This window comes from Macrotis lagotis, chromosome 2 (assembly GCF_037893015.1).
Source record: "Macrotis lagotis isolate mMagLag1 chromosome 2, bilby.v1.9.chrom.fasta, whole genome shotgun sequence".
In the NCBI taxonomy this organism is placed as follows: domain Eukaryota; kingdom Metazoa; phylum Chordata; class Mammalia; order Peramelemorphia; family Peramelidae; genus Macrotis; species Macrotis lagotis.
In genome coordinates, this window is record NC_133659.1 from 43,232,968 (window position 1) to 43,252,633 (window position 19,666).

Sequence of the window (19,666 nt, forward strand, 5' to 3'; positions counted from 1 at the left end):
ATGTATTCTCAATTTGATTGCCATAGATCGTATTTCCCAGAAGTTCACAAAGTATACTCTACAATGTTGCTTATGTTTTGAAAATATGCTTAATATCTTGAAAATGTTGTGGGATTATACCATGTTTGTTAAAAAATTTGATATTGTACATAAATGTGTAAAGTTTACAGTGTTTTTCTCACATCAATCCTATGAGGAAGGTAGTCTAAATATTATTATACCTATTTTGTGGATGAGAAAATTGAGACTTTTTTTTGAAAGGCAATGGGGTTAAGTGACTTGTCTGAGGTCAAACAGCTAGGCAATTATTAAGTGTGTGAGGCTGGGTTTGGACTCTGGTTCTCTCAACTCCAAGGCCAGTGCTCTATCCACTGCATCACCTAGCTGCCCCAAAATTGAGACTCTTGAGATGCTGAACTACTTGCCCATGCCCACATAGCTAGTGAATATGTCTGTTAGAATTCTTTTATTATTGAAATTTTATTTTTAATTATAAAATTTCTATAAAGATAAAGAGAGGACTGAATTTGAAACTGCAAATCTACTATCTTGCTATTTAGACTTATCTGTAGCACTCCTGCCTCAGACCTGGACCAGATTAAAAGTAATTAGGAAATAATTAACAAAATAATAAATAACAAAATAATTAGGAAATAATTAAAAAAATAAATAACAAAATAATACAACATAATGTTAAATTGTGGTTTTCTGAGTTAATGAAGCTACTAATGATTATTTCTATTGGAGTTTGACCCTTCTACCTAAAGCAATAAATTAATGGGCTGCTGTTAACTTCCAAATGAGTTCATATGAGGAGTTCTCTACTTTGTGGAAGTCATGTACATATATATTCTCTGCCCCAATCCATGTAATGAAGCAAATAGGTGCTTGCCTATTAGTGATTTTTTAAAAAAGCTAACCAATAGGGAACCTAAAATTTTTCACAGTCTGTATGATTTTAGCCCCAATACTATTTTTTACTTTGTACAAGTCTCTGGCTTCAGTAGGTGCCAACCAGGGCAAGCTTAGTATAGTTTTATCATTGGGAAGAACAGATGGATTTCATTATAGTCCCGCTCCACACATTACACTGTGCCTTGGCATGCTTCCTTGAAAAGTACATAAAATCCACAGGGCTTCAGCTTTTCTGGGGAAGCCCCAGTTTGAGGTGTACTTGAACATCTGTAGTTCTTGGTCTTCAAACCCTAAATTGAGCTCCCCCTCTCTAGTAAAAGTAAATTTAGGTAAAATTTACCCACAAAACTGCCCATTTCAGTGCCTGTGCAAACCATCTTGGGTAGCCAGTCTCATGAGTCATGAGCTTCTTGCTGGGATTTCTGACCAGATTTTACAAGGACAGTGGAGTTCCAGGTCTACCCCTGCTGTTTGGGATGATAGGGGGTTGTCCGGGGGGGGGGGGGGAGGTAGAGGTTGCCATTAAATCATTATCAGCTGGGAGGAGGGAAGTGGTAACAAGAAGCTAACCTCCAAGCTTTGCTGATTTTGTCCTGGAGGGAGAGGGCCTAGGTGACTACTATGCCTAATTTCTCTATTTCTTTCTTTTGCAAGGGTCCACCAGGTCCTATTGGTCTACCAGGTCCAGCAGGAAGGAGAGGTCCTAGGGTGAGTAAATGGGTTGAATGTTCTTCCTACCATGAGAATGATGCATTTAAAAAGAATGGGGAGGATGGTGGATAGTAACTTGTGAATAGACAAAGGATCTGTAATATATTCAGCTTGGAACACTGGTGTATAATTGCCCTTTGAAGATTATAGCTTATCTATGACTTAATTATCCAAGATACTAGATGGGTAGTTCCTTGAGGGCAGAGACTGTCATTTTCCTACTTTGTACATTCCCAGCCCTTAATACAACAAATTTGACACTTAGTAGATGCTTAATAAATATTTTTTAATTAATTAACTGACTCACCCAAGGTCACATAATTAATACATACTAGAGATGGGGCCATTCAATCAGTAAGTAAGTATTTCCTGAGGACCCACTATGTACCAGGCTTGCAAGGTGCTGGGAATAGAAAGACAAAAGGGCAGAGGCTCTACAGTCAAGAAGTTTACATTCAGAGTATGTAATGTATGGATATAAATAAATACAAAATACAAAGTAATTACAAGGTTCATATAGGAGACCTAAACCTTCTAGACTTTCAGTCTAGAACAAATCATTATACTGTAGCTTCTATATGGGTGCTAACATTTTCTAAATAAAAAGTGAATGAGAAGAGCTAAATAGCCACTAACCCAGAGCAATAACAAAGATGAAACTTCTGGGGGACAAAGCCAAGTGTCACAGAAAAACATAAAATATTCCACTTCTCCCATGAAGCAAGCCATTTCTGGAGCCTCTAATTATGATTCTGTCTCTTCTCTTCAAACTATCCTGCAAAATAAAAAATTTTGTTTATATTTTTATCCTTCTCCTGTCTTCAAAAATGTCAGATCCTTGAAAGCAAAAACTTTTCTTTAAGAATTTTTTTCCCCTTCATATATCAACCCCTAGTAGAAAGCCTTTCCCATAACAAATGCCGTGAGACTGGAATTCTTGCCCTTTTCTATTCTGTCTTCCTTGGGGATGGGCCATGCCTGTTTCCTCCATAAAGTAGCCTGGATCTTGAAACTCTGCCCTTTCTTTGCCAATTCCAAAGAAGTGAAGAAACACGTGGAATCTTGTTTGTTTGGCTATAAACACTCAGCCAAGGCATTCTCTATGAGCATGTCCAAGGAAGATTATCAAATTTGCAACAGCAGCAGCAGAATTGGGTCTACTGCTACTTGTAATTTTATTCTTAGCTCTGTAGTGATCTCATCCATCTGCTGTGTGGTAGGTGAAGGTCAGGTTCATTTGCTTTGGGGAATGAAGGGGAGTGGGTTTCCTTAAAACAGTGCATTCCTGCATTACATAGTGGAAAATACAGGGGCAGAATATTAGCTGTTGTCCAGGGAGGAGGAAAAATTCATGAAATAAAAAAAAAAACACCCCAAGGAGTTGCCATATTTCTTAAATTACATCCGTTGAACAAAAGATTATGTGTTATATAAATCAAATAATTGTGCTACTTTCCCCAACTTGTGTGTGTGTATTCAAAAGAAACAGGTAAATATTAGTAATACTCTCAAGGTCTGAGAGAACCAAGGCTTAGCACCCTCCTTGGGCCCTCTAGGGACTCAACTAGAGAAGACAGTTGGGAGGATGGAAAGGTAAAATAATAGGAAACTATTATGGTTATGCATTTTCTCAGAAGAGGAAGAATGATTGGACTTGCCTAGTTAAATACCAAACTACACAGTTTTGTATTTGATCACATCTTTGCCTCTCTCCCCCTTTTGTAATCTCTTCTGCCTTTTACCTCTGGAAAGTCTTCCAGTGTCATGATCAACCCACAAATACTAAACGTTCCAAAATTTACTTCTCTCTCCCTTCTACCTTCTTACTATTTTATCTCTCAAACCCTAGATAAACTCTAAATATTACAATTTAGAAGATTGCATTAGACATTTTGACATAAATTCTTACTAAGATGTGAATGACTAATAATTGAATATGTAACGTATGCAAAGCGTATTTATAGATCCCGAACCCTAGCTGGGACTACTTGCTGCTTGCTCAAAGTGACAAAATATAGAAGTTGATGATAGTTTACTGTGCCACATCATAGCAGGACGGGGGGGGGGCATTGATCAACTGATTTCCTCTTTGAGAAACTGTATGGTGTAATGGGTAGCTTGCCTTGGAGTCAGAAATAGATGAGTTCAAGTCTGCCTTAGAAACTAATGATGTGAGCCCCCTGGTCAAGTCACTTAATGTCTCTCAATATCAATTTTCCTCATCTATAAAATTGAGATATTAGCACCTGGGACGTAGTGGGGTTTTAAGTGCTTAAAAAGGCACTAAAAATTTTGAGATATTTCCTTTGCCTATTCCCGTGATTCAGAATCATTGTCTTCTAATAAGAAAATCCTCCCCCAACTCTTTGTGTTTCCCAAACTCTTTCCCAACACCCTTATTTATTTATCCACTTATTTATTTTCCAATTACAAGCAAAGATAGTTTTCAACAGTCATCTTTTTGCAGCCTTTTGAGTTCCACATTTTCCCCACCACCCTTCCTTCCTCCCCCTGCCCCATAGCAGCAAACGATCTGACAAATGTCGTTCATGTTAAAATTTAACATAGTGTTTCCCAAACTCTTGTTACTATCCATTTCAGCCTCAGTTCTTTGAGACCTTATCTTTGGCGACCCTTCCGTTCCTGCTCACTTATGTCCAAACTCCCAACTACCTTATATTCTTTCCACCTTGTGTCATACAAAGAAATCTGACTGCAGAAGACCTTGCATCCTTGGTTTAAGTTATCAACAGAGCCTGGGCATTTAGGTGGGTCTGAGGAAAGAGAACACCAAGCCTGGACTCATGAAGACCTACATTCATATCTGGTCTCAGAAACTTAGTTCTGTGACAAGTCACATAACATCATTTTCCTCATCTATAAAATAAGGGTAAATAATTGTACCCTCCTCCCAGAGATCTTGGGAGGATAAGATGAGATGATAATTTTAAAGTGCTTCACATAGTGCCTGACTCAGACTAAATTCCATATAAATGCTGGCAATGACAATGATGATGATGTGTTGACATTCCCACTGACTCTTGCCTTCAGGGGAAGGAAAAGAACCAATGGGAATGATTTCCCAGGGTCTTTTGGCTCTTCCAGCACCTGCTCTGTATATCAATAATTCCTTGCCCTCTCTGTCATGCCCACTCAATTACTTATTTTCTATCTCTTCCTGTCTTCTGGCTCATTTTCTATTACCTTCAAGTATATACATGGCTCCTCCATCATCAAAAAATCCCTTGCTTGATTCCACCATCCCCATTATCTCTCATTTTATATATCTTCTGTCCTTTGTGGCTTGAAAAAGACAGCCTTTCCTCTTATGTTCTTAACTTCCTACATTCTAAATTTTGTCATTATACTGAAACTGCTCTCTCCAAAGTTATCAATGATCTCGTAATTGTCAAATCCAGTAACCTTTTCTTAATCCTCATTCTCCAAGATCTCTATTCAGCTTTTGGCCTTGTCATTCACTCTCTTCTCCACTTCTCTTGTCTCTCTAGGATTTTAGAGCAACCCTCTCTCCTACCACTCTGGCCTCTCCTCTCTCCTACGACTCTGGCCTCTCCTTCTTAGTCTCCTTTGCTGGATTCTTATCCAGATCATGTCCTCTAGCCGTAGTTGTCTCACAGAGTTCTGCATTAGATCCTTTTCACTTCTCCTAAACTATCACTTGGTGACTTCATCAATGCACATTCAATTACTCTCTGTATGTTAATGATTCAAATCCTGTCCTGATTCCTCTGTTAACTTCCACTCTCACATCTCCAACTACCTTTCAGACATCTGGAACTAAATGTAAAAAATGCAAAATTGAGCTCATTTTCTTTTCACCTAAGTCTTTCCACCCTCACCCATTCCTCCTACTACTCAATAAACTCTAGTGACTGCCTATTGCCTTCAGGATCAGAAACAAAATTCTCTCTTTGACATTTAAAGTCCTTCATAAACTATCCCTTTTCCTTTTTCCTATCTTCTCACACCTTGTTCTTTGCTATATACTCTTTGATCTGATGACACTGGCCTCCTGGATCATCCATGAATAAGACTTTCCATCTCTCAGCTTGACATTTTCTCTGGCTATCTTACCATTTCAGGTCAACTGGCTTCCCTGGCTACAGGAAGCCTTTCCCAACCCCTCTTGTCATAAAATTTAAATTATGAACTCCTTCTGGCAGAGACTGACTTTTGCCTCATTTCCTTTTATTCCCGGTGATTAACCCCCAGTAGACATTTAATAAATATTTATTTATTGACTGAGAGATCAAGTAACTTTCTCAGGGTCTCACAACTAAAAAGTATCTGAAGCTGGATTTGAACTAGTTCTTCCTGACTCCACACTGAGTGCTCTTATCTACTGTACCATCAACTGTCTAATAGCACTATATTATGTTAATAGCAAGCATCTGATATGTTTCATGATTTACATTGCTTTTTCATTACTTACAGGGCATGCCAGGACCACATGGGAATCCCGGCTTGCCTGGGTTACCTGGTCCAAAGGTAAGTGATTTATTTTGCAAGAGTTATATAATTTTCCTGATATTGTATAAATATGACACATTTGGAAACTGAATATTTGGAAAGAGAGCATGTCTGAGGCTTCAGGATGGGAAAGGAGGAGAGGACTTCCAGAAGGAAGCAGGCACTGTTCTTTTTACCTCCATCCTTGTCTAATAATGGCCCATTTATAGGGTTATTATAAGCAAGTAGTGAATAACTCAAATATTCAGAATCTCAGTTCTGCCCAAGATCTAGAATACTTGTCTTTATTTATCCTGGAGAGCTAGATAGCCCAGTGAATAAAACACTGGTCTTGGATTCAGGAGGCTAGGAGTTCCAACCCAGCCTCAGACATTTACCAGCTGGGTGACCTTGGGCAAGTTACTTATCTTGGATTGCCTCACATCCAGGACCAACTTCAGTTATCCTGATTCAGATTTGACCACTGGACCCAGATGGCTCTGGAGGAGAAAGTGATACTGGTGACTTAGCACAGCCCCAACTCAAATCCAATTCATGTGCTTGTCATGGCATCATCTCCCTGATGTCATGGTCTTCTTCAAGAATGAAGGATAAATATTATTATTATTATTATTATTATCTTTAATGTATAAATAATATGAAAAAATATGAAAGTCACCTTAAAAGTCTTGAAATCTAAACTTTACCCCATCTCCTTTTCTGAAAATATATGCATAGTCAAGCATGCCAAATTCTCTCATCCCAAAACATGTTTCATCTTGCATATTAGTCCACTGAGTCTTCATCAGGAGGTGGAGTATGTTCCTAATCATTCATCCTTTGGAAATGACATCTTATCATTTTGTTGATTAAAGTCTTTCAAAATTATTCATTAGAAAAAAAGATTTTTAATATAAAATACATTCTGGTTCTGGTTCTGCTCACTTCACTCTTCCAGTATTTCATTTAAGTCTTCCCAAGATTCTCTGAAGCTCTCATCATTTCTTATGGCATAATAATGTTCCATCACAGTCATACCCCATAATTTGTTCAGTTATTCTCTAACTGATAGCTAGAGATTGATAAAGAAAAACAAATTAAGTCAACTCTTAGCTTCTGCTACATAGACATCAGAATGTGAAAACTGATACCAAGTTGAGAAGAATAGTCTAGGTAAAGGCCTAGAAGTAGGAAATGGAATTTTTGCCAAGTGGAACAAGAACAGTTTAGCTGGAACACCACAGAAGGCAAAAAGTAATACATAGTAAGCCTGAAAAGAGAGGCTGAAGCCTGAGTCTGAATGACTTAAAATGGCAGAGAAGTTTATATTTTTCATAGAAGTAATTGATAACTGTTCATTTTTTTAAGAAAAGGAATTATGGCCTTGGACTTATGCATCAAGGAAATAGATTGGACAGCTCTGTGTGAGATGAATTGCAAAGGGGCTAGATTGGTAGCAGAAAGAATAATTTTGAAGTTGTTACAATAATCCAGGCAGGAGAGAATGAGTCCCTGAGTGAAAGGAGTACCATTTGGAGTGGAGAAAAGGGGTTGGATATGAGGGATATTAGGGTGGCAGCATTGATAAGACTTGACAGCCAATTGGATATGTGTTGTGAAAGAGATTATATCATCAAGAATGATTCTGAGGTTGTCAGTCTAGCTTACTGGAAGGATGGTGCTACCCTTTATTAAATTAAGGGTGTGTGTGTGTGTAGATATCAAGTTCTGTTTTAGTAATGTTGAGTATTAGATGTCCATAGGGTATTTAGTTGGAAATATTTAATAGGCAGATAGCACTCTGGAGAGGTGAAAGATGGATATATATATATATATATCCAGCTGGGTGACCTTGGGCAAGTTACTTATATATACTTATACACACACACACACACACACACACACACACACACACACACACACACACACACACACACACACACACACACACACACACACACACACTTCGGAGTAATCTGAACAGATATAGAAGCTTCTCTTCTATTTAGCTGACTAGATTTGAGACCATAGGAGCTAATGACCTTACTGAGTGGGGAAGAGACAAGTGAATAATACTGGGGGACACTCATACTTAGGAACTGTTTAAAATTCCAGCAAAGGAGCCTGGGGAGAAATTTCTAGATAAAGAGAAAACCTAAAGAGTAGTATCATGCTCCAGAGAGGAAAGAGAATACAGCAAGTGGTCAACAGTATTAAATGTTTCACAAAAATTGAGAAGGATAGGGATTGAAAAAAATGATCAGAGTTTTTAATTACAGAATCACTGATAATGGAGAGAGCGTTTCAGTTGAGTAATGGGGTTGATAGACATACTAGACAGATTTGTTTAGGATTTTGTGAAAAAGTGGAGAAATAGAGGATGAATACTAGAGGGCATGGTAGGTTCAAATAAAAGATTTTTGTTTTGCTTTGAAGATGTGGAATGTTTGGGCATATCTGTATGGAGCAAATAATGAGTGAATGAATAGGAAATGGAAATTAGAAAGAAGAGGAAATGATTGCAGGGATGAGCTGTCAGTGGAGACAAAAGTGGATGGGATTAAGGGCACAAGTAGAACTACTGATCTTGTGTGGAGAAGGGCTACCGCTTCATCAGAAATTGGAATAAAGGAAGAGAGTTGATTTTTGAAAATGTAGTTTAAAGGAAGATGGAGTTTTTGACAGATGCCCATGGAAAAGTGTAAGCAAGATCCTTTGGTAAGAGGCAGGGATGGGGTGGAGCATGGGAGGCTTGGAGAAGAGGAGAAAAGGTTAGAAATATCTATCCTGTGGAGATTGATAGCCACTTGGGGAGGACTAGTACAAGCATTGTCTTGTAGCAGAGAAAACTTAGTTGAGAATATATGTCATTCAAGTAGAGGTCAAGGAGGCAGATAGTTAGGTGAATGGGCTTAAGGATCAGATTCGAGTGCTGAGATTTGTCAAGACATGTAACCATTGAGCGGTTTGCTGTGATTGATTCAATCAGCCCCAACTTGGACTAAACAAACATTCGTTCACCCAAGAATGAAGAAGCACTCCTCAAACCTTTTTACTTATTTTTTAAGAAGAGGAAGACAAACTTGTGCTTTGAGCACAAAGGGAAATTACTTAACTCTCTCAAAATATAAACACTATAGCTTTAACGTAAGTCATTACAAGATTTTCCCTCTTCTCCATCATGAGTCTTGCTTTTGCAATAACTTCCAATCCACTGTGAGAATCTTGAGTAAACAATGCAGACAGTGATGGCTATAAGTGGAATAGAATAAAACATCCTTTAATACCCCTACCCATTTCAAGTAAAATCCATTTGAAAGTAACAAGGATTCTAGCAAGGTTGTCCTTTAGGGACACACATGGGTGTGTTTAACTCGGTACCTGTTTTAAAATAGAAAGATGACCCTTGTTGGGGATCATGCCTGACCTTGAATCCCTTAAGAGCAATATCTTTAAGCTGTTAAACATTAGAAGATCAAAGGGCCACATGGCTCTTTTTGTAATAGCTTCATTGCAATTTCCCACAGTTTTAATAAAGTAAAATATAATGAAGGAGACTAGAGCTATTCATCTCATTAACTGAGATCATACAGCTTCCATTATGAGGCTAATTGTGAAAATATTGCCCTACTAATATGTTCCACAAAGAAATATGCTCCATTTAAGGCTTTCAAATGTCCATTTTCTCTATTGAATAGCCTTTTTGTTTATGCCATTGAGTGTTGTATGGGCTATTTGTTTATTTTGTTTTTATTAGGGGGTTGATACAAATCTTTACTAGTACCAAAGCAATACACAAATAATTCAGTAATAACCCTTTGAAGATGCATGCTGAGTACAGTCTGCATCGTAATCTTCTCATGTGATACCAATTCTGCCCTTGGCAATCTGCTAGTGGTCAAACCAGCTAAGAGAAGGATTCCCTAAAACAATGAGCACTGCTCCCATCATTTTAGTCAGAAACCTCAGTTCCTTTTGGTTTTAACCATTTTGATGAAGAATGTTTGCCTTAATATACAGGAAGATCTGAGTTCACATCTGGCCTCAGACATTTACTCTATCTGGACAAGTCATTTCACCCACTTACCTCAGTTTTCTCATCTATAAAATGAGCTGGAGAAGGAAATGACAAACCACACTAATATTTTTGCTAAGAAAACACCAATGGAACATGAAGAGTTACAGCACAAAAGAAAAATGATTGAACCCCACCACTCTCATATTCATCCTTATTCATTACCTATCACCTCCAGGATCAAATATCAAATCTCTTTGATGTTACAAAGTTTTTCATAATCCGGCCACTGACTATCTTTCCAGGCTTCTTACACATTTTTACCCCCCATTGACATATCCTGAGACCTGCAGACACTTTTTCTTGATGTTCCCTGAACATCTCCCTATTTTGCCTAGAATTCTCTCCCTCTTCATCTTCATCTTATGGTTTCCTCATGCTCCTTTAGCAAGAAACCCCTTTCTCCATATCTCTTAATTTTAATGCCCTCTCTGAGATTACCTCCAACTCATCCAGTATATGTGTATGTGTGTATATGTATGTGTATATATATATATGTATACATATATATATATGGATTTGGTACATATTATCTACATGTGGTCTCCCCATTAGATTAAGAGAAAGCTCCTTACTAGCAGGGATTGTTTTTGCCTTCCTTTATATCCCCAATGCTTAGCACTTTGACTAAAGCTTAACAAATGCTTAATAACTTGACTTTCAAAAATCACATTCAATTTTAATTTCATTAATTTATACATGTATCATATAAATATAGAATATGTGAGAGCAGGCCCTGTTGGTTTTACATGCAGTAGGAGCTTATCAGATGCTTGTTGAATGATGAATTAATCATTGAGGTCATGAAAATTAGGTTCTAATGGGAAATGCAGAGTTTAATGCAGAGTTTAAATGAATGGATGCTGGGGTTTCTTCTAACTCTAAAATTCTGTCATTAAATGGATGCTGAGGTTTCTTCTAATTCTTAAATTTTGTGATTTGGAGTCCTTGGGGCTCCAAGATCCTAACCATTAGAATTTCAAATCCTAATAGGCAGGAAAAATTCTTTTTTTTTAGTTTGTTTTTTTTTTTTTGCAAAGCAATGGGGTTAAGTGACTTGCCCAAGTCCACACAGCTAGGTAATTATTAAGTGTCTGAAGTCACATTTGAACTCAGGTCCTCCTGACTCCAGGGCTGGTGTTCTATCCACTGCACCACCTAGGCACCCCAGGCAGGAAAAATTCTAAGAGAATTTTGGTGCTATTTATTGATAATGTACTCAGAAATTCTCCTTGTATTTATTGAAAAAATATAAATACATTTTTCAATAAATACAAGGAGAATTTCTGAGTACATCATCAATAAATATATATATATATATATGGATATATATATATATATATATATGGAATCATTTGCTAATTCACAAACCACTTGAATAGGTAGTGGAGATGGCACATAGGTAAGGTAGTGGTAGGAAAATCACTAGACCTGAAATCAGGAAGGTAAGTTAATTCTGACACTATATATTGCTAGACAAATCACCTCACTTTTCTGCCTCATTTATGGGAATAATAAGAGAGATCTACCTTGATGTACCTAGGTGATATGGCGACAGAACTCTGGGTCTGGAGTTAAGAATCTGAATTGAAATCTGACCTCAGATACTTGCTACAAGTCACTTGATGGGCATATGCCTCAGTGGGTATAATATACTAAGTATATTATATAATGGGTTTAATAACTGGATTCCCCAGTTAAATCAATTTAATAATAATAGTACCCTTCCTAGGATTATTGTGAGGATCAAATGAATTAATATTTGTCAAACATATTGGAAAGTACCTGGCACTTTGTAGATATTTAATAAATGATTCTTTCTCTTTTCTACCATCAACGTCCTTTCTCCCTAATTCCCAGAAATATTATGAGAATAAAATGAGATATTTTGAAGTCCTTTGTGAATCTCAAAATTCTATATAAATGTTTTTAATATTAAATTATACATACCTCAATGAGCCAGTGTCTTAGAGATCCATTTATTGGAGCACTTGCTCTACCAACATGGGTTCTAAGTTAATCATGCCTTTTCATTCTGTATAATTCTTCTCTAAATCTTTCCATAAATGATCAGTACAATTCCATAGATACTTTCCTCTAGGTCTTTTCCATGAAGAAGAGATTCAAATTCAAATCTGTTACTTCTCACTTTTTTTTTCCTGGAATCTAACTAATCACATGTGTTTTGTTTGAATGTTGTCTTTTAAATAAATTTTCATATATGGATCATTATGGGCAACATGCCACCTCCTATTTATATCTAATATGTATCTCTCATTGCCTTCTGGCTTACTCACAATTTTGACTTTCCTGATATTGTGATGTATTATGATTTGTAGTCCTGCATCTTTCTGAAAATATTGTTATTAAAAAGTGAGGCTTTTGTGTCAGTATAGATTTGTCCAGAACTCTCTACAGTTTCCTAAATGCAATCCAGTTTTCTCTCTTTCTCTTAATCAGTTGTAGGCTCAATTCATTGCCTATCTACAAGACATGGCTGATATATACATACATACATACATACATACATGCATACTGATAGACCAGCTCAATGAGTTTACTCATGCAACTGCATGTTATGGTCTAGGAAATAGGTGTATGTCATCCTTAGTTTTCCCTATTTGGATTGTTAGATTGAATTTTTTAAAATGACTATGGACCTCAATGCATGACCTATTATTAAATTGTGACCACAAAATGATAAGTATTCCCCTTGAATTTCCTTTGATTGAGGTCATCAATGTGAATATTTCTTCCACTGATCCAGATGGCTTCCCATCCATGCCTTATCATCCTGTGGATTTTTTGTATTTCCCCCACATATTTACTATCATCCAATATCCTGGAGCTCTTTCTCTTATGTTTTTGTTTTTTGTTTTGTTTTTACCAGGTGGAAGGTACTAGCTTTATATTTCAGGAGACCCTAGTCCATAAGCCACAGAGAAGGCACCTGATAGTATATTGGTATCATCAGAAGGATATAGGATCAAGGATCTCCAACAACCAGTTCTGATATCAGATAGCCCTGAAGCGATATATAGGCTGTAGTCTTGGTGGTATGCTGTTTCTGACCTCAAGAAATTCGCTTACTTGGTGAGGGGAGGATGCAGGAAGTACCAAAATAAATAATATGTAGTTTACAGAATGATGAGATTCAGTAAAAAGATTCAGACAACATTCTCCAGGATGAAGAGAATGCTTTTGGAGAGAGAAGAGAGTAGGGGGATTGCTGAAGTACTTCTCTTATGGAAACATAAAGTTATTTTTTTTAATTGTCTGAGAATCAATGCAGAGAAAAAAATGAAGCAGTCTCTACCTTCAAGGAGCTTACATTGTACTGGCTTTAGAATATATGAAATAATTTTGGGATTGGGGAAAATTCTAACTAGAGAAATAGGGAAAGATCCACTGTAAGAGATTGGGACATTTGAGCTTATCAGAAAAGATTAAATAGGGGAAGTGGTGCTCAAACAAGTCTGGAAGGAAGAAATGTGAAGGCGCAGAAGAGGAAGGAGTGCATTCCAGGGTGAGGGATGGCCCATAGAAGTTAATGGAAATTAGAGATTGTACTTTCGGTTTTAGGAATTATCTGTTTGGAAAGATAGGAGTGAGACATAAGACTTGAAAGGCTATGTGGAAGCATATTGTCATGGGTCTTAAGTGGCATATTTCTCTTTTGGAAATTTGAAATAGCTTTTGTAATCTAAGCATTGTTTCTATTACTGCCAAAAGTGGAATTTTGGGGGCAGCTAGGTGGAGCAATAGATAGAGCACCGGCCCTGGAGTCAGGAGGACCAGAGTTCAAATCCGGCCTCAGACACTTAATTACCTAGCTATGTGGCCTTGGGCAAGCCACTTAACCCCATTGCCTTGCCAAAAAAGACCTAAAAAAAAGTAGAACTTTTGACAAGTGGGAAAATGGTTTTTTTGTTTTTTTTTTAGGTTTTTGCTAGGATAATTATTAAGTGTCTGAGACTGGATTTGAACCCAGGTACTCCTGACTTCAGAGCCGGTGCTTTATCCACTGCGCCACCTAGCCACTCCAACTGGGCCACCTAGCCGCCCCTAAGTTGGAAAATCTTAATCAAACCCATTCAGGTATTGTGTATCTGATAACTTTGCTGAAAGCATCCGCAGTATTCTACTATATTCCAGTAGAAATATCATTGCCTGCATCTCTGGCATGCCAAAAAATTGTGGAAGTGATATTACACACAAGATAGGGTTGTAACTATCTCAATCCTTAATGACTTCATATAAGAACATGTACTAATCCCATCTGAAGTTTCTTTTTTCTTCTTTTGTAGTTTATTTCTTCAGTTATAAGCCAAGATAATTTTCAATATTCATCTTTTTGTAAGCTTCCACATTTTTTCTTCCTCTTCCCTTCCCTCCCCCTCTCCTTGGCAACAAGTAATCTGATATAGGTTATACATAGCTTATACAGTCATGTTTAATATATTTCCATATTAGTCATGTTGTAACAGAAGATTTCCATCTTATGAATTTTCAAAGAACGAGTACTTTGTAAATACAGCTATAGGAACAAGTTTAGGAAAGCTAAGAAATAGAAAATAGACTTTTACATACATGATGTCTATTGATCTTCCCCCTTAGCCCTGTGAGATAGGCAAGGCCACATTCTGCTTTAGATAAATTTGCACATTTTCATAGTGTGAGCTAAGAAAAAAATGGCTACCTTGATTTAACACATTTTCAGATAGCATAATGATGTCCTGTACAATAGTGATTGGACATATTAGTTGCTAAAACCTTCTTAAGAAGATTTATCAAAACAAATTGTAGAATACTTGTAGGATCATAGAATCATAGATTCAGAGCTGGAAGGGGATGTTGAGATCATCTATCTTAGCTCCATTGGTAGATGAGCAAACTGAGACCCAGAGAAGTTAAGTGACGTGTCCAAGGAAAAGAAGAATAGGCCCAGGGATTGTGGGTACATGCATGTGAATAAACTTGCCTCTCACTAACCCATTTATTTTTATATCCTAGGGTCCTAAAGGAGATCCAGGCTTATCTCCAGGGCAAGCCACTCCTGGAGAAAAGGTAATGGATTTTTCTTAAAATATCTAAAAGTCATGATCATGCTTCTTTTCCCCCCAACTCATTGTATTTTTTTGAATTGTGATTGGACAAAAAAGGAATTCATCCTAGACACTGTGTGTTGTTCATGTAGTGATTAATTTATGCATTGATTGATTGGCTCGCTGATTTATTGAATTAACTATTTATTGATTTCTTTGAACCACTACTACCAACAGTTATTTAGTGAATGCGGTATTAAGAGAATTTATTCCCTGGACCCTGTGGGAACAAGGTAGTAGGTGGGAGGCAGTAAAAAGAAGATATGTCCTCTAAAGTATTTTTAAATTTATAATAGATATACATCAATGACATTATGGTGGAGTGGACAGAGAACAGTCCTTGGAATCAGGAGAACCTCAGGATAGACCTAACTCTGACACATATGTGACTTACCCTCTCTAGATAATTCTCTAAGTCTCTTAATTTACAGAGAAGGTGGTGACCTATACTGGTAGAGGAACCTTCCTCATCCAGGAGAAACTCGTACCAGAGAAATCACAGATCTAATCGCTATTGCCATTAAAGATAAATTTTGGTTTAAATGCATTTACACTTATAGATTTAGAGAAACCGAAGTACAAGAAAATAAGATCTACCTTGAAATCAGGAAGATACGGGTTGAAGATATGACACATAATCCCTTTGATACTGTGGATAAGTGAGCCTCTTGATATACATGGCGACTCTTTAAGGCTCTGAGTTATACAGTTAATGATCTGCATCAGAGCAGATAGTTTCCATGCTAAGAGTTCTCCAAGGAATTGAAATTATAGCCATCAACCAAATATATGACGTACAAACCGACTTACTTCATATATAGTATACATGCAGATAATACAGACATATATCACTAAAATTTACCTGACATGTTAATGTTTGAAAAGTATTTAACAGCTCATTTAAGCTCACAACAATCATGCAAAGATTAAGATCTACCATTTACAGTTGAAGAAACTGAGGCTAAACATCACATAATTTCTATGTTTCTGAGACGAGATTCAAACCCAGATCTTCTCGACATCAAACACTATGCCACTAAGTTTCTTCTCATATAATATATGTAAATGTATACTCACATATACATGTGTTGCTTAGTTGTGTCCAACTCTTTGTGATCCTATCTGAGATTTTTTTTGACAAAGACACTGGCATTGTTTGCCATTTCCTTCTCCAATTCATTTTACAAATAAGGAAACCAAGGCACACAAGTTAAGTGACTTGTACAGAGACAGACAGCTGGTAACTAAGACCAGATTTGAAGTTGGAAAGATGTCTTCCTGATGCCAACCTAATGTTCTATCCATCCATTGTGCCACCTAGCTTCTCTCCCTATCTTATACATATGTGTAAATATTCATGCGTACATTCATGCATATACACCTGGATAATGTCTTATAATTGACTGTGAAAGCTTTTCTTTTTTTATTAAATATATTATTTGAGTTTTACAATTTTTCCCCCAATCTTACTCCCTCCCCCCTGCCCCTGTGAGAGCTTTTCACAGGACTTTTACATACATTATGTCTACTGATCCTCCCCCTTGGCCCACATTCCCACTACTTTAGATAAAATTTGTACACTATCATATAAAAAGAATCCTAGACTCATGGTAGAAATAGAGGCTTAAATACTTGTTTTTCTCCCTGGGATCTTCATGACCTTAAACAAATATCCCTAGCACCTCAATTTCCTCAGCTGTAAAATGAGGGTTTGGGAATAGGTTGTGTCTCTTTGTAGTTCTTATATTTTCTTATACTGGTAAGACAAAATCTCAAATAATTCACATAATTTTCCTGCAGATAGATGACCCTGAGTTTATTTTATTTTTTTAATTTATTTTTTATTCTCATTTTGTACAAATGTTTTTTTTGTATTAATAAAATATTCTTGTTTACAAGTAATCAAAATACCCCTCCCCCCATGAATATAGATAGACTTGCTTGGGTGAAAAAAGTAGAGGGGAGAGAAAAAAAATTAAAATTAAAAATATAATAGAAATCATTGTAGGTATGGCCAGGTGGCGCAATGGACGAAGCACCAGCCCTGGAGCCACGAGCACCCAAGTCCATATCCAGCCTCGTAAACCCAACAATCACCCAGTCGTGTGACATGCAAGCCACCCGATCCCCACTGCCCTGCAAAAACCAAAAAGAAGAAAAAAAAGACCCAAAATAAAATAAAATAGTAATAATAGTAGGGGTGGCTGGGTGGCAGACAGAGCATTGGCCCTTGAGCCAGGAACACCTGGGTCTGAATCCGGCCCCAGACACCCAATGATCACCCCGCTATGTGGCCCCAGGCAGGCCACCCAGACCCACTTGCCCTGCACCGTACCCCCAAATAATAATAACAAAAAATGTGTTTCAGTCTTTGTTCCAACACCATCAACTCTGTCGTGAGTGGATCACATTCTTTATGATAAGTTCATCACAAAAGTTACTTCCATATTTTTCCAACGTTGCCATTGCTGATCGCAACTCCCTCCTTTCTTATTCCTCCACTACCATGTACTCTATTTTCTCTCTCCTTTCACTCTGACTCTGCTGTAGGGTCACTGAGTGGCACAGCAGACAGATCCCTGGTCCTGGGGCCAAGAAGCCCTGAGCCCCCATACTACCCCTTAGGCCCAGAATCCACCTGGCCCTGTGGTCCTGGACAGGCCTTCCATTCCCAGCCCCTTGCAAGAAGTAAGAAAAAAAATGTGTTATCTCTGACCACTCTCCCCCCCCATGGTCCATCCTCTCCTCCTTTATTCACATCCTCACCCCTTCCCCCTGCTCCCCCACTCCTTCTTACTCTCGATGTCTATACCCCATTGAATATATATGCTGTTTCCTCTCCTAGCCATCTCTGATGAGAACAAAGGTTCCCTCATTCCCCCTTGCCTCCCCCCTTCCATATCATTGCAATAGCTCATTGCAATAAAAAAAAATCTTATTATATGAAATATCTTGGACTATTCCCCCTCTCCTTTTTCTTTCTCCCATTCCATTTCCCTTTTTTTATTGACTCCATTTTTACACCATATTTTATCTTCGAATTCAGCTTTCTCCTGTGCTCCAACTATAAAAGCTCCCTCTACCTGCTCTGTTAACTGAGATGGTTCATATGAGTATTATCAGTGCCATTTTTCTGTGCAGGAATACATGCAGTTCATCTTCATTAAGTCCCTCATATTTTCCCCTTCTCCTCCAATCTCTATGCTTCACCTGAGTCCTGTATCTGAAAATCAAACTTCTGGTCAGCTCTGGCCATTCCAAAGGGAACATTTGAAATTCTCCTGGTTCATTGAAAGTCCATCTTTTTCCCTGGAAGAGGACATTCAGCCTTGCTGGGTAGCTCATTCTTGGCTGCATTCTAAGCTTTTGCCTTCCGGTATATTGTATTCCAAGCCCTACGAGCTTCCAATGTAGCTGCTGCTAAGTCCTGTGTGATCCTGACGGCAGCTCCACGATATTTTAACTGTGTCCTTCTGGCTGCTTGTAATATTTTCTCTTTAACTTGGGAGTTCTGGAACTTGGCTACAATATTCCTAGGGGTGGTTTTTTGGGATCTCTTTCTCTGGGGCATTGGTGGATTCTCTCCATTTCTATTTTGCCCTCTGCTTCTAGAATATCAGGGCAATTTTCCTGTAGTAATTCTTTGAAAATGATGTCAAGGCTCTTTTCCTGATCATGACTTTCAGGTATTCCAATAATTTTTAAATTATCTTTCCTAAGTCTGTTTTCCATATCTGTTGTTTTTTCAATGAGATATTTCACATTTTCTTTTAATTTTTCATTTTTTTGGTTTTGAAGTATTGATTCCTGATTTCTGGTAAATTCATCAATCTCCTTGAATTCTCTTCTTTGTCTGTAGGATTTGTTCTCCTCAGAGAGTTTTCTTATCTCTTTTTCCATCTGGCCAATTTTGCTTTTTAAAGCATTCTTCTCCTCAATAACTTTTTGAACTGTTTTATCCATTTGACCTAAGCTGGTTTTTAGCATGCTATTTTCTACAGCATTTTTTTGGATTTCCTTGACTAAGCTGCTGACTTCATTTTCATGTTTTTCCTGCATCTCTCTCCTTTCTTTTCCCAGTTTTTCTTCCAACTCCCTCATTTGATTTTCAAAGTCTTTTTTGAGCTCTGTCATAGCCTGAGCCCAAATTCTGTTTTTCTTGGAGTCTTTAGATGCAGGAGCTTGTGCTTCCTCATCTTCAGACTGAGTATTTTGGTCCTTCTTGGGCTCATTTGCAAAATATTTCTCAATAGTCTTCCTCTTGTTTCTCTGCTTGCTCATTTTCCCAGCCTGGGCCTGGTTTTGGGGTGCTTCCTGAGCTTTTGGGACACTCCCACAAGGGTCTCAGTGTGTGAGGTTCTGTCCTCTCTCCTGGTCTGTGAATGACCAT

General features: G+C 37.7%; 1 protein-coding gene across 1 annotated transcript in view; it reads left to right on the top strand.

Moving 5' to 3' along the window:
• COL24A1 (collagen type XXIV alpha 1 chain) overlaps positions 1 to 19,666 on the top strand; it is a 380,712-nt gene that overhangs the window by 55,107 nt on the left and 305,939 nt on the right. Inside the window, exons 4-6 of the mRNA XM_074221770.1 lie at positions 1,570 to 1,623; positions 6,082 to 6,135; positions 15,185 to 15,238. Coding sequence (XP_074077871.1) covers positions 1,570 to 1,623; positions 6,082 to 6,135; positions 15,185 to 15,238 — 162 coding nt within the window. The remainder of the gene's footprint in view (positions 1 to 1,569; positions 1,624 to 6,081; positions 6,136 to 15,184; positions 15,239 to 19,666) is intronic.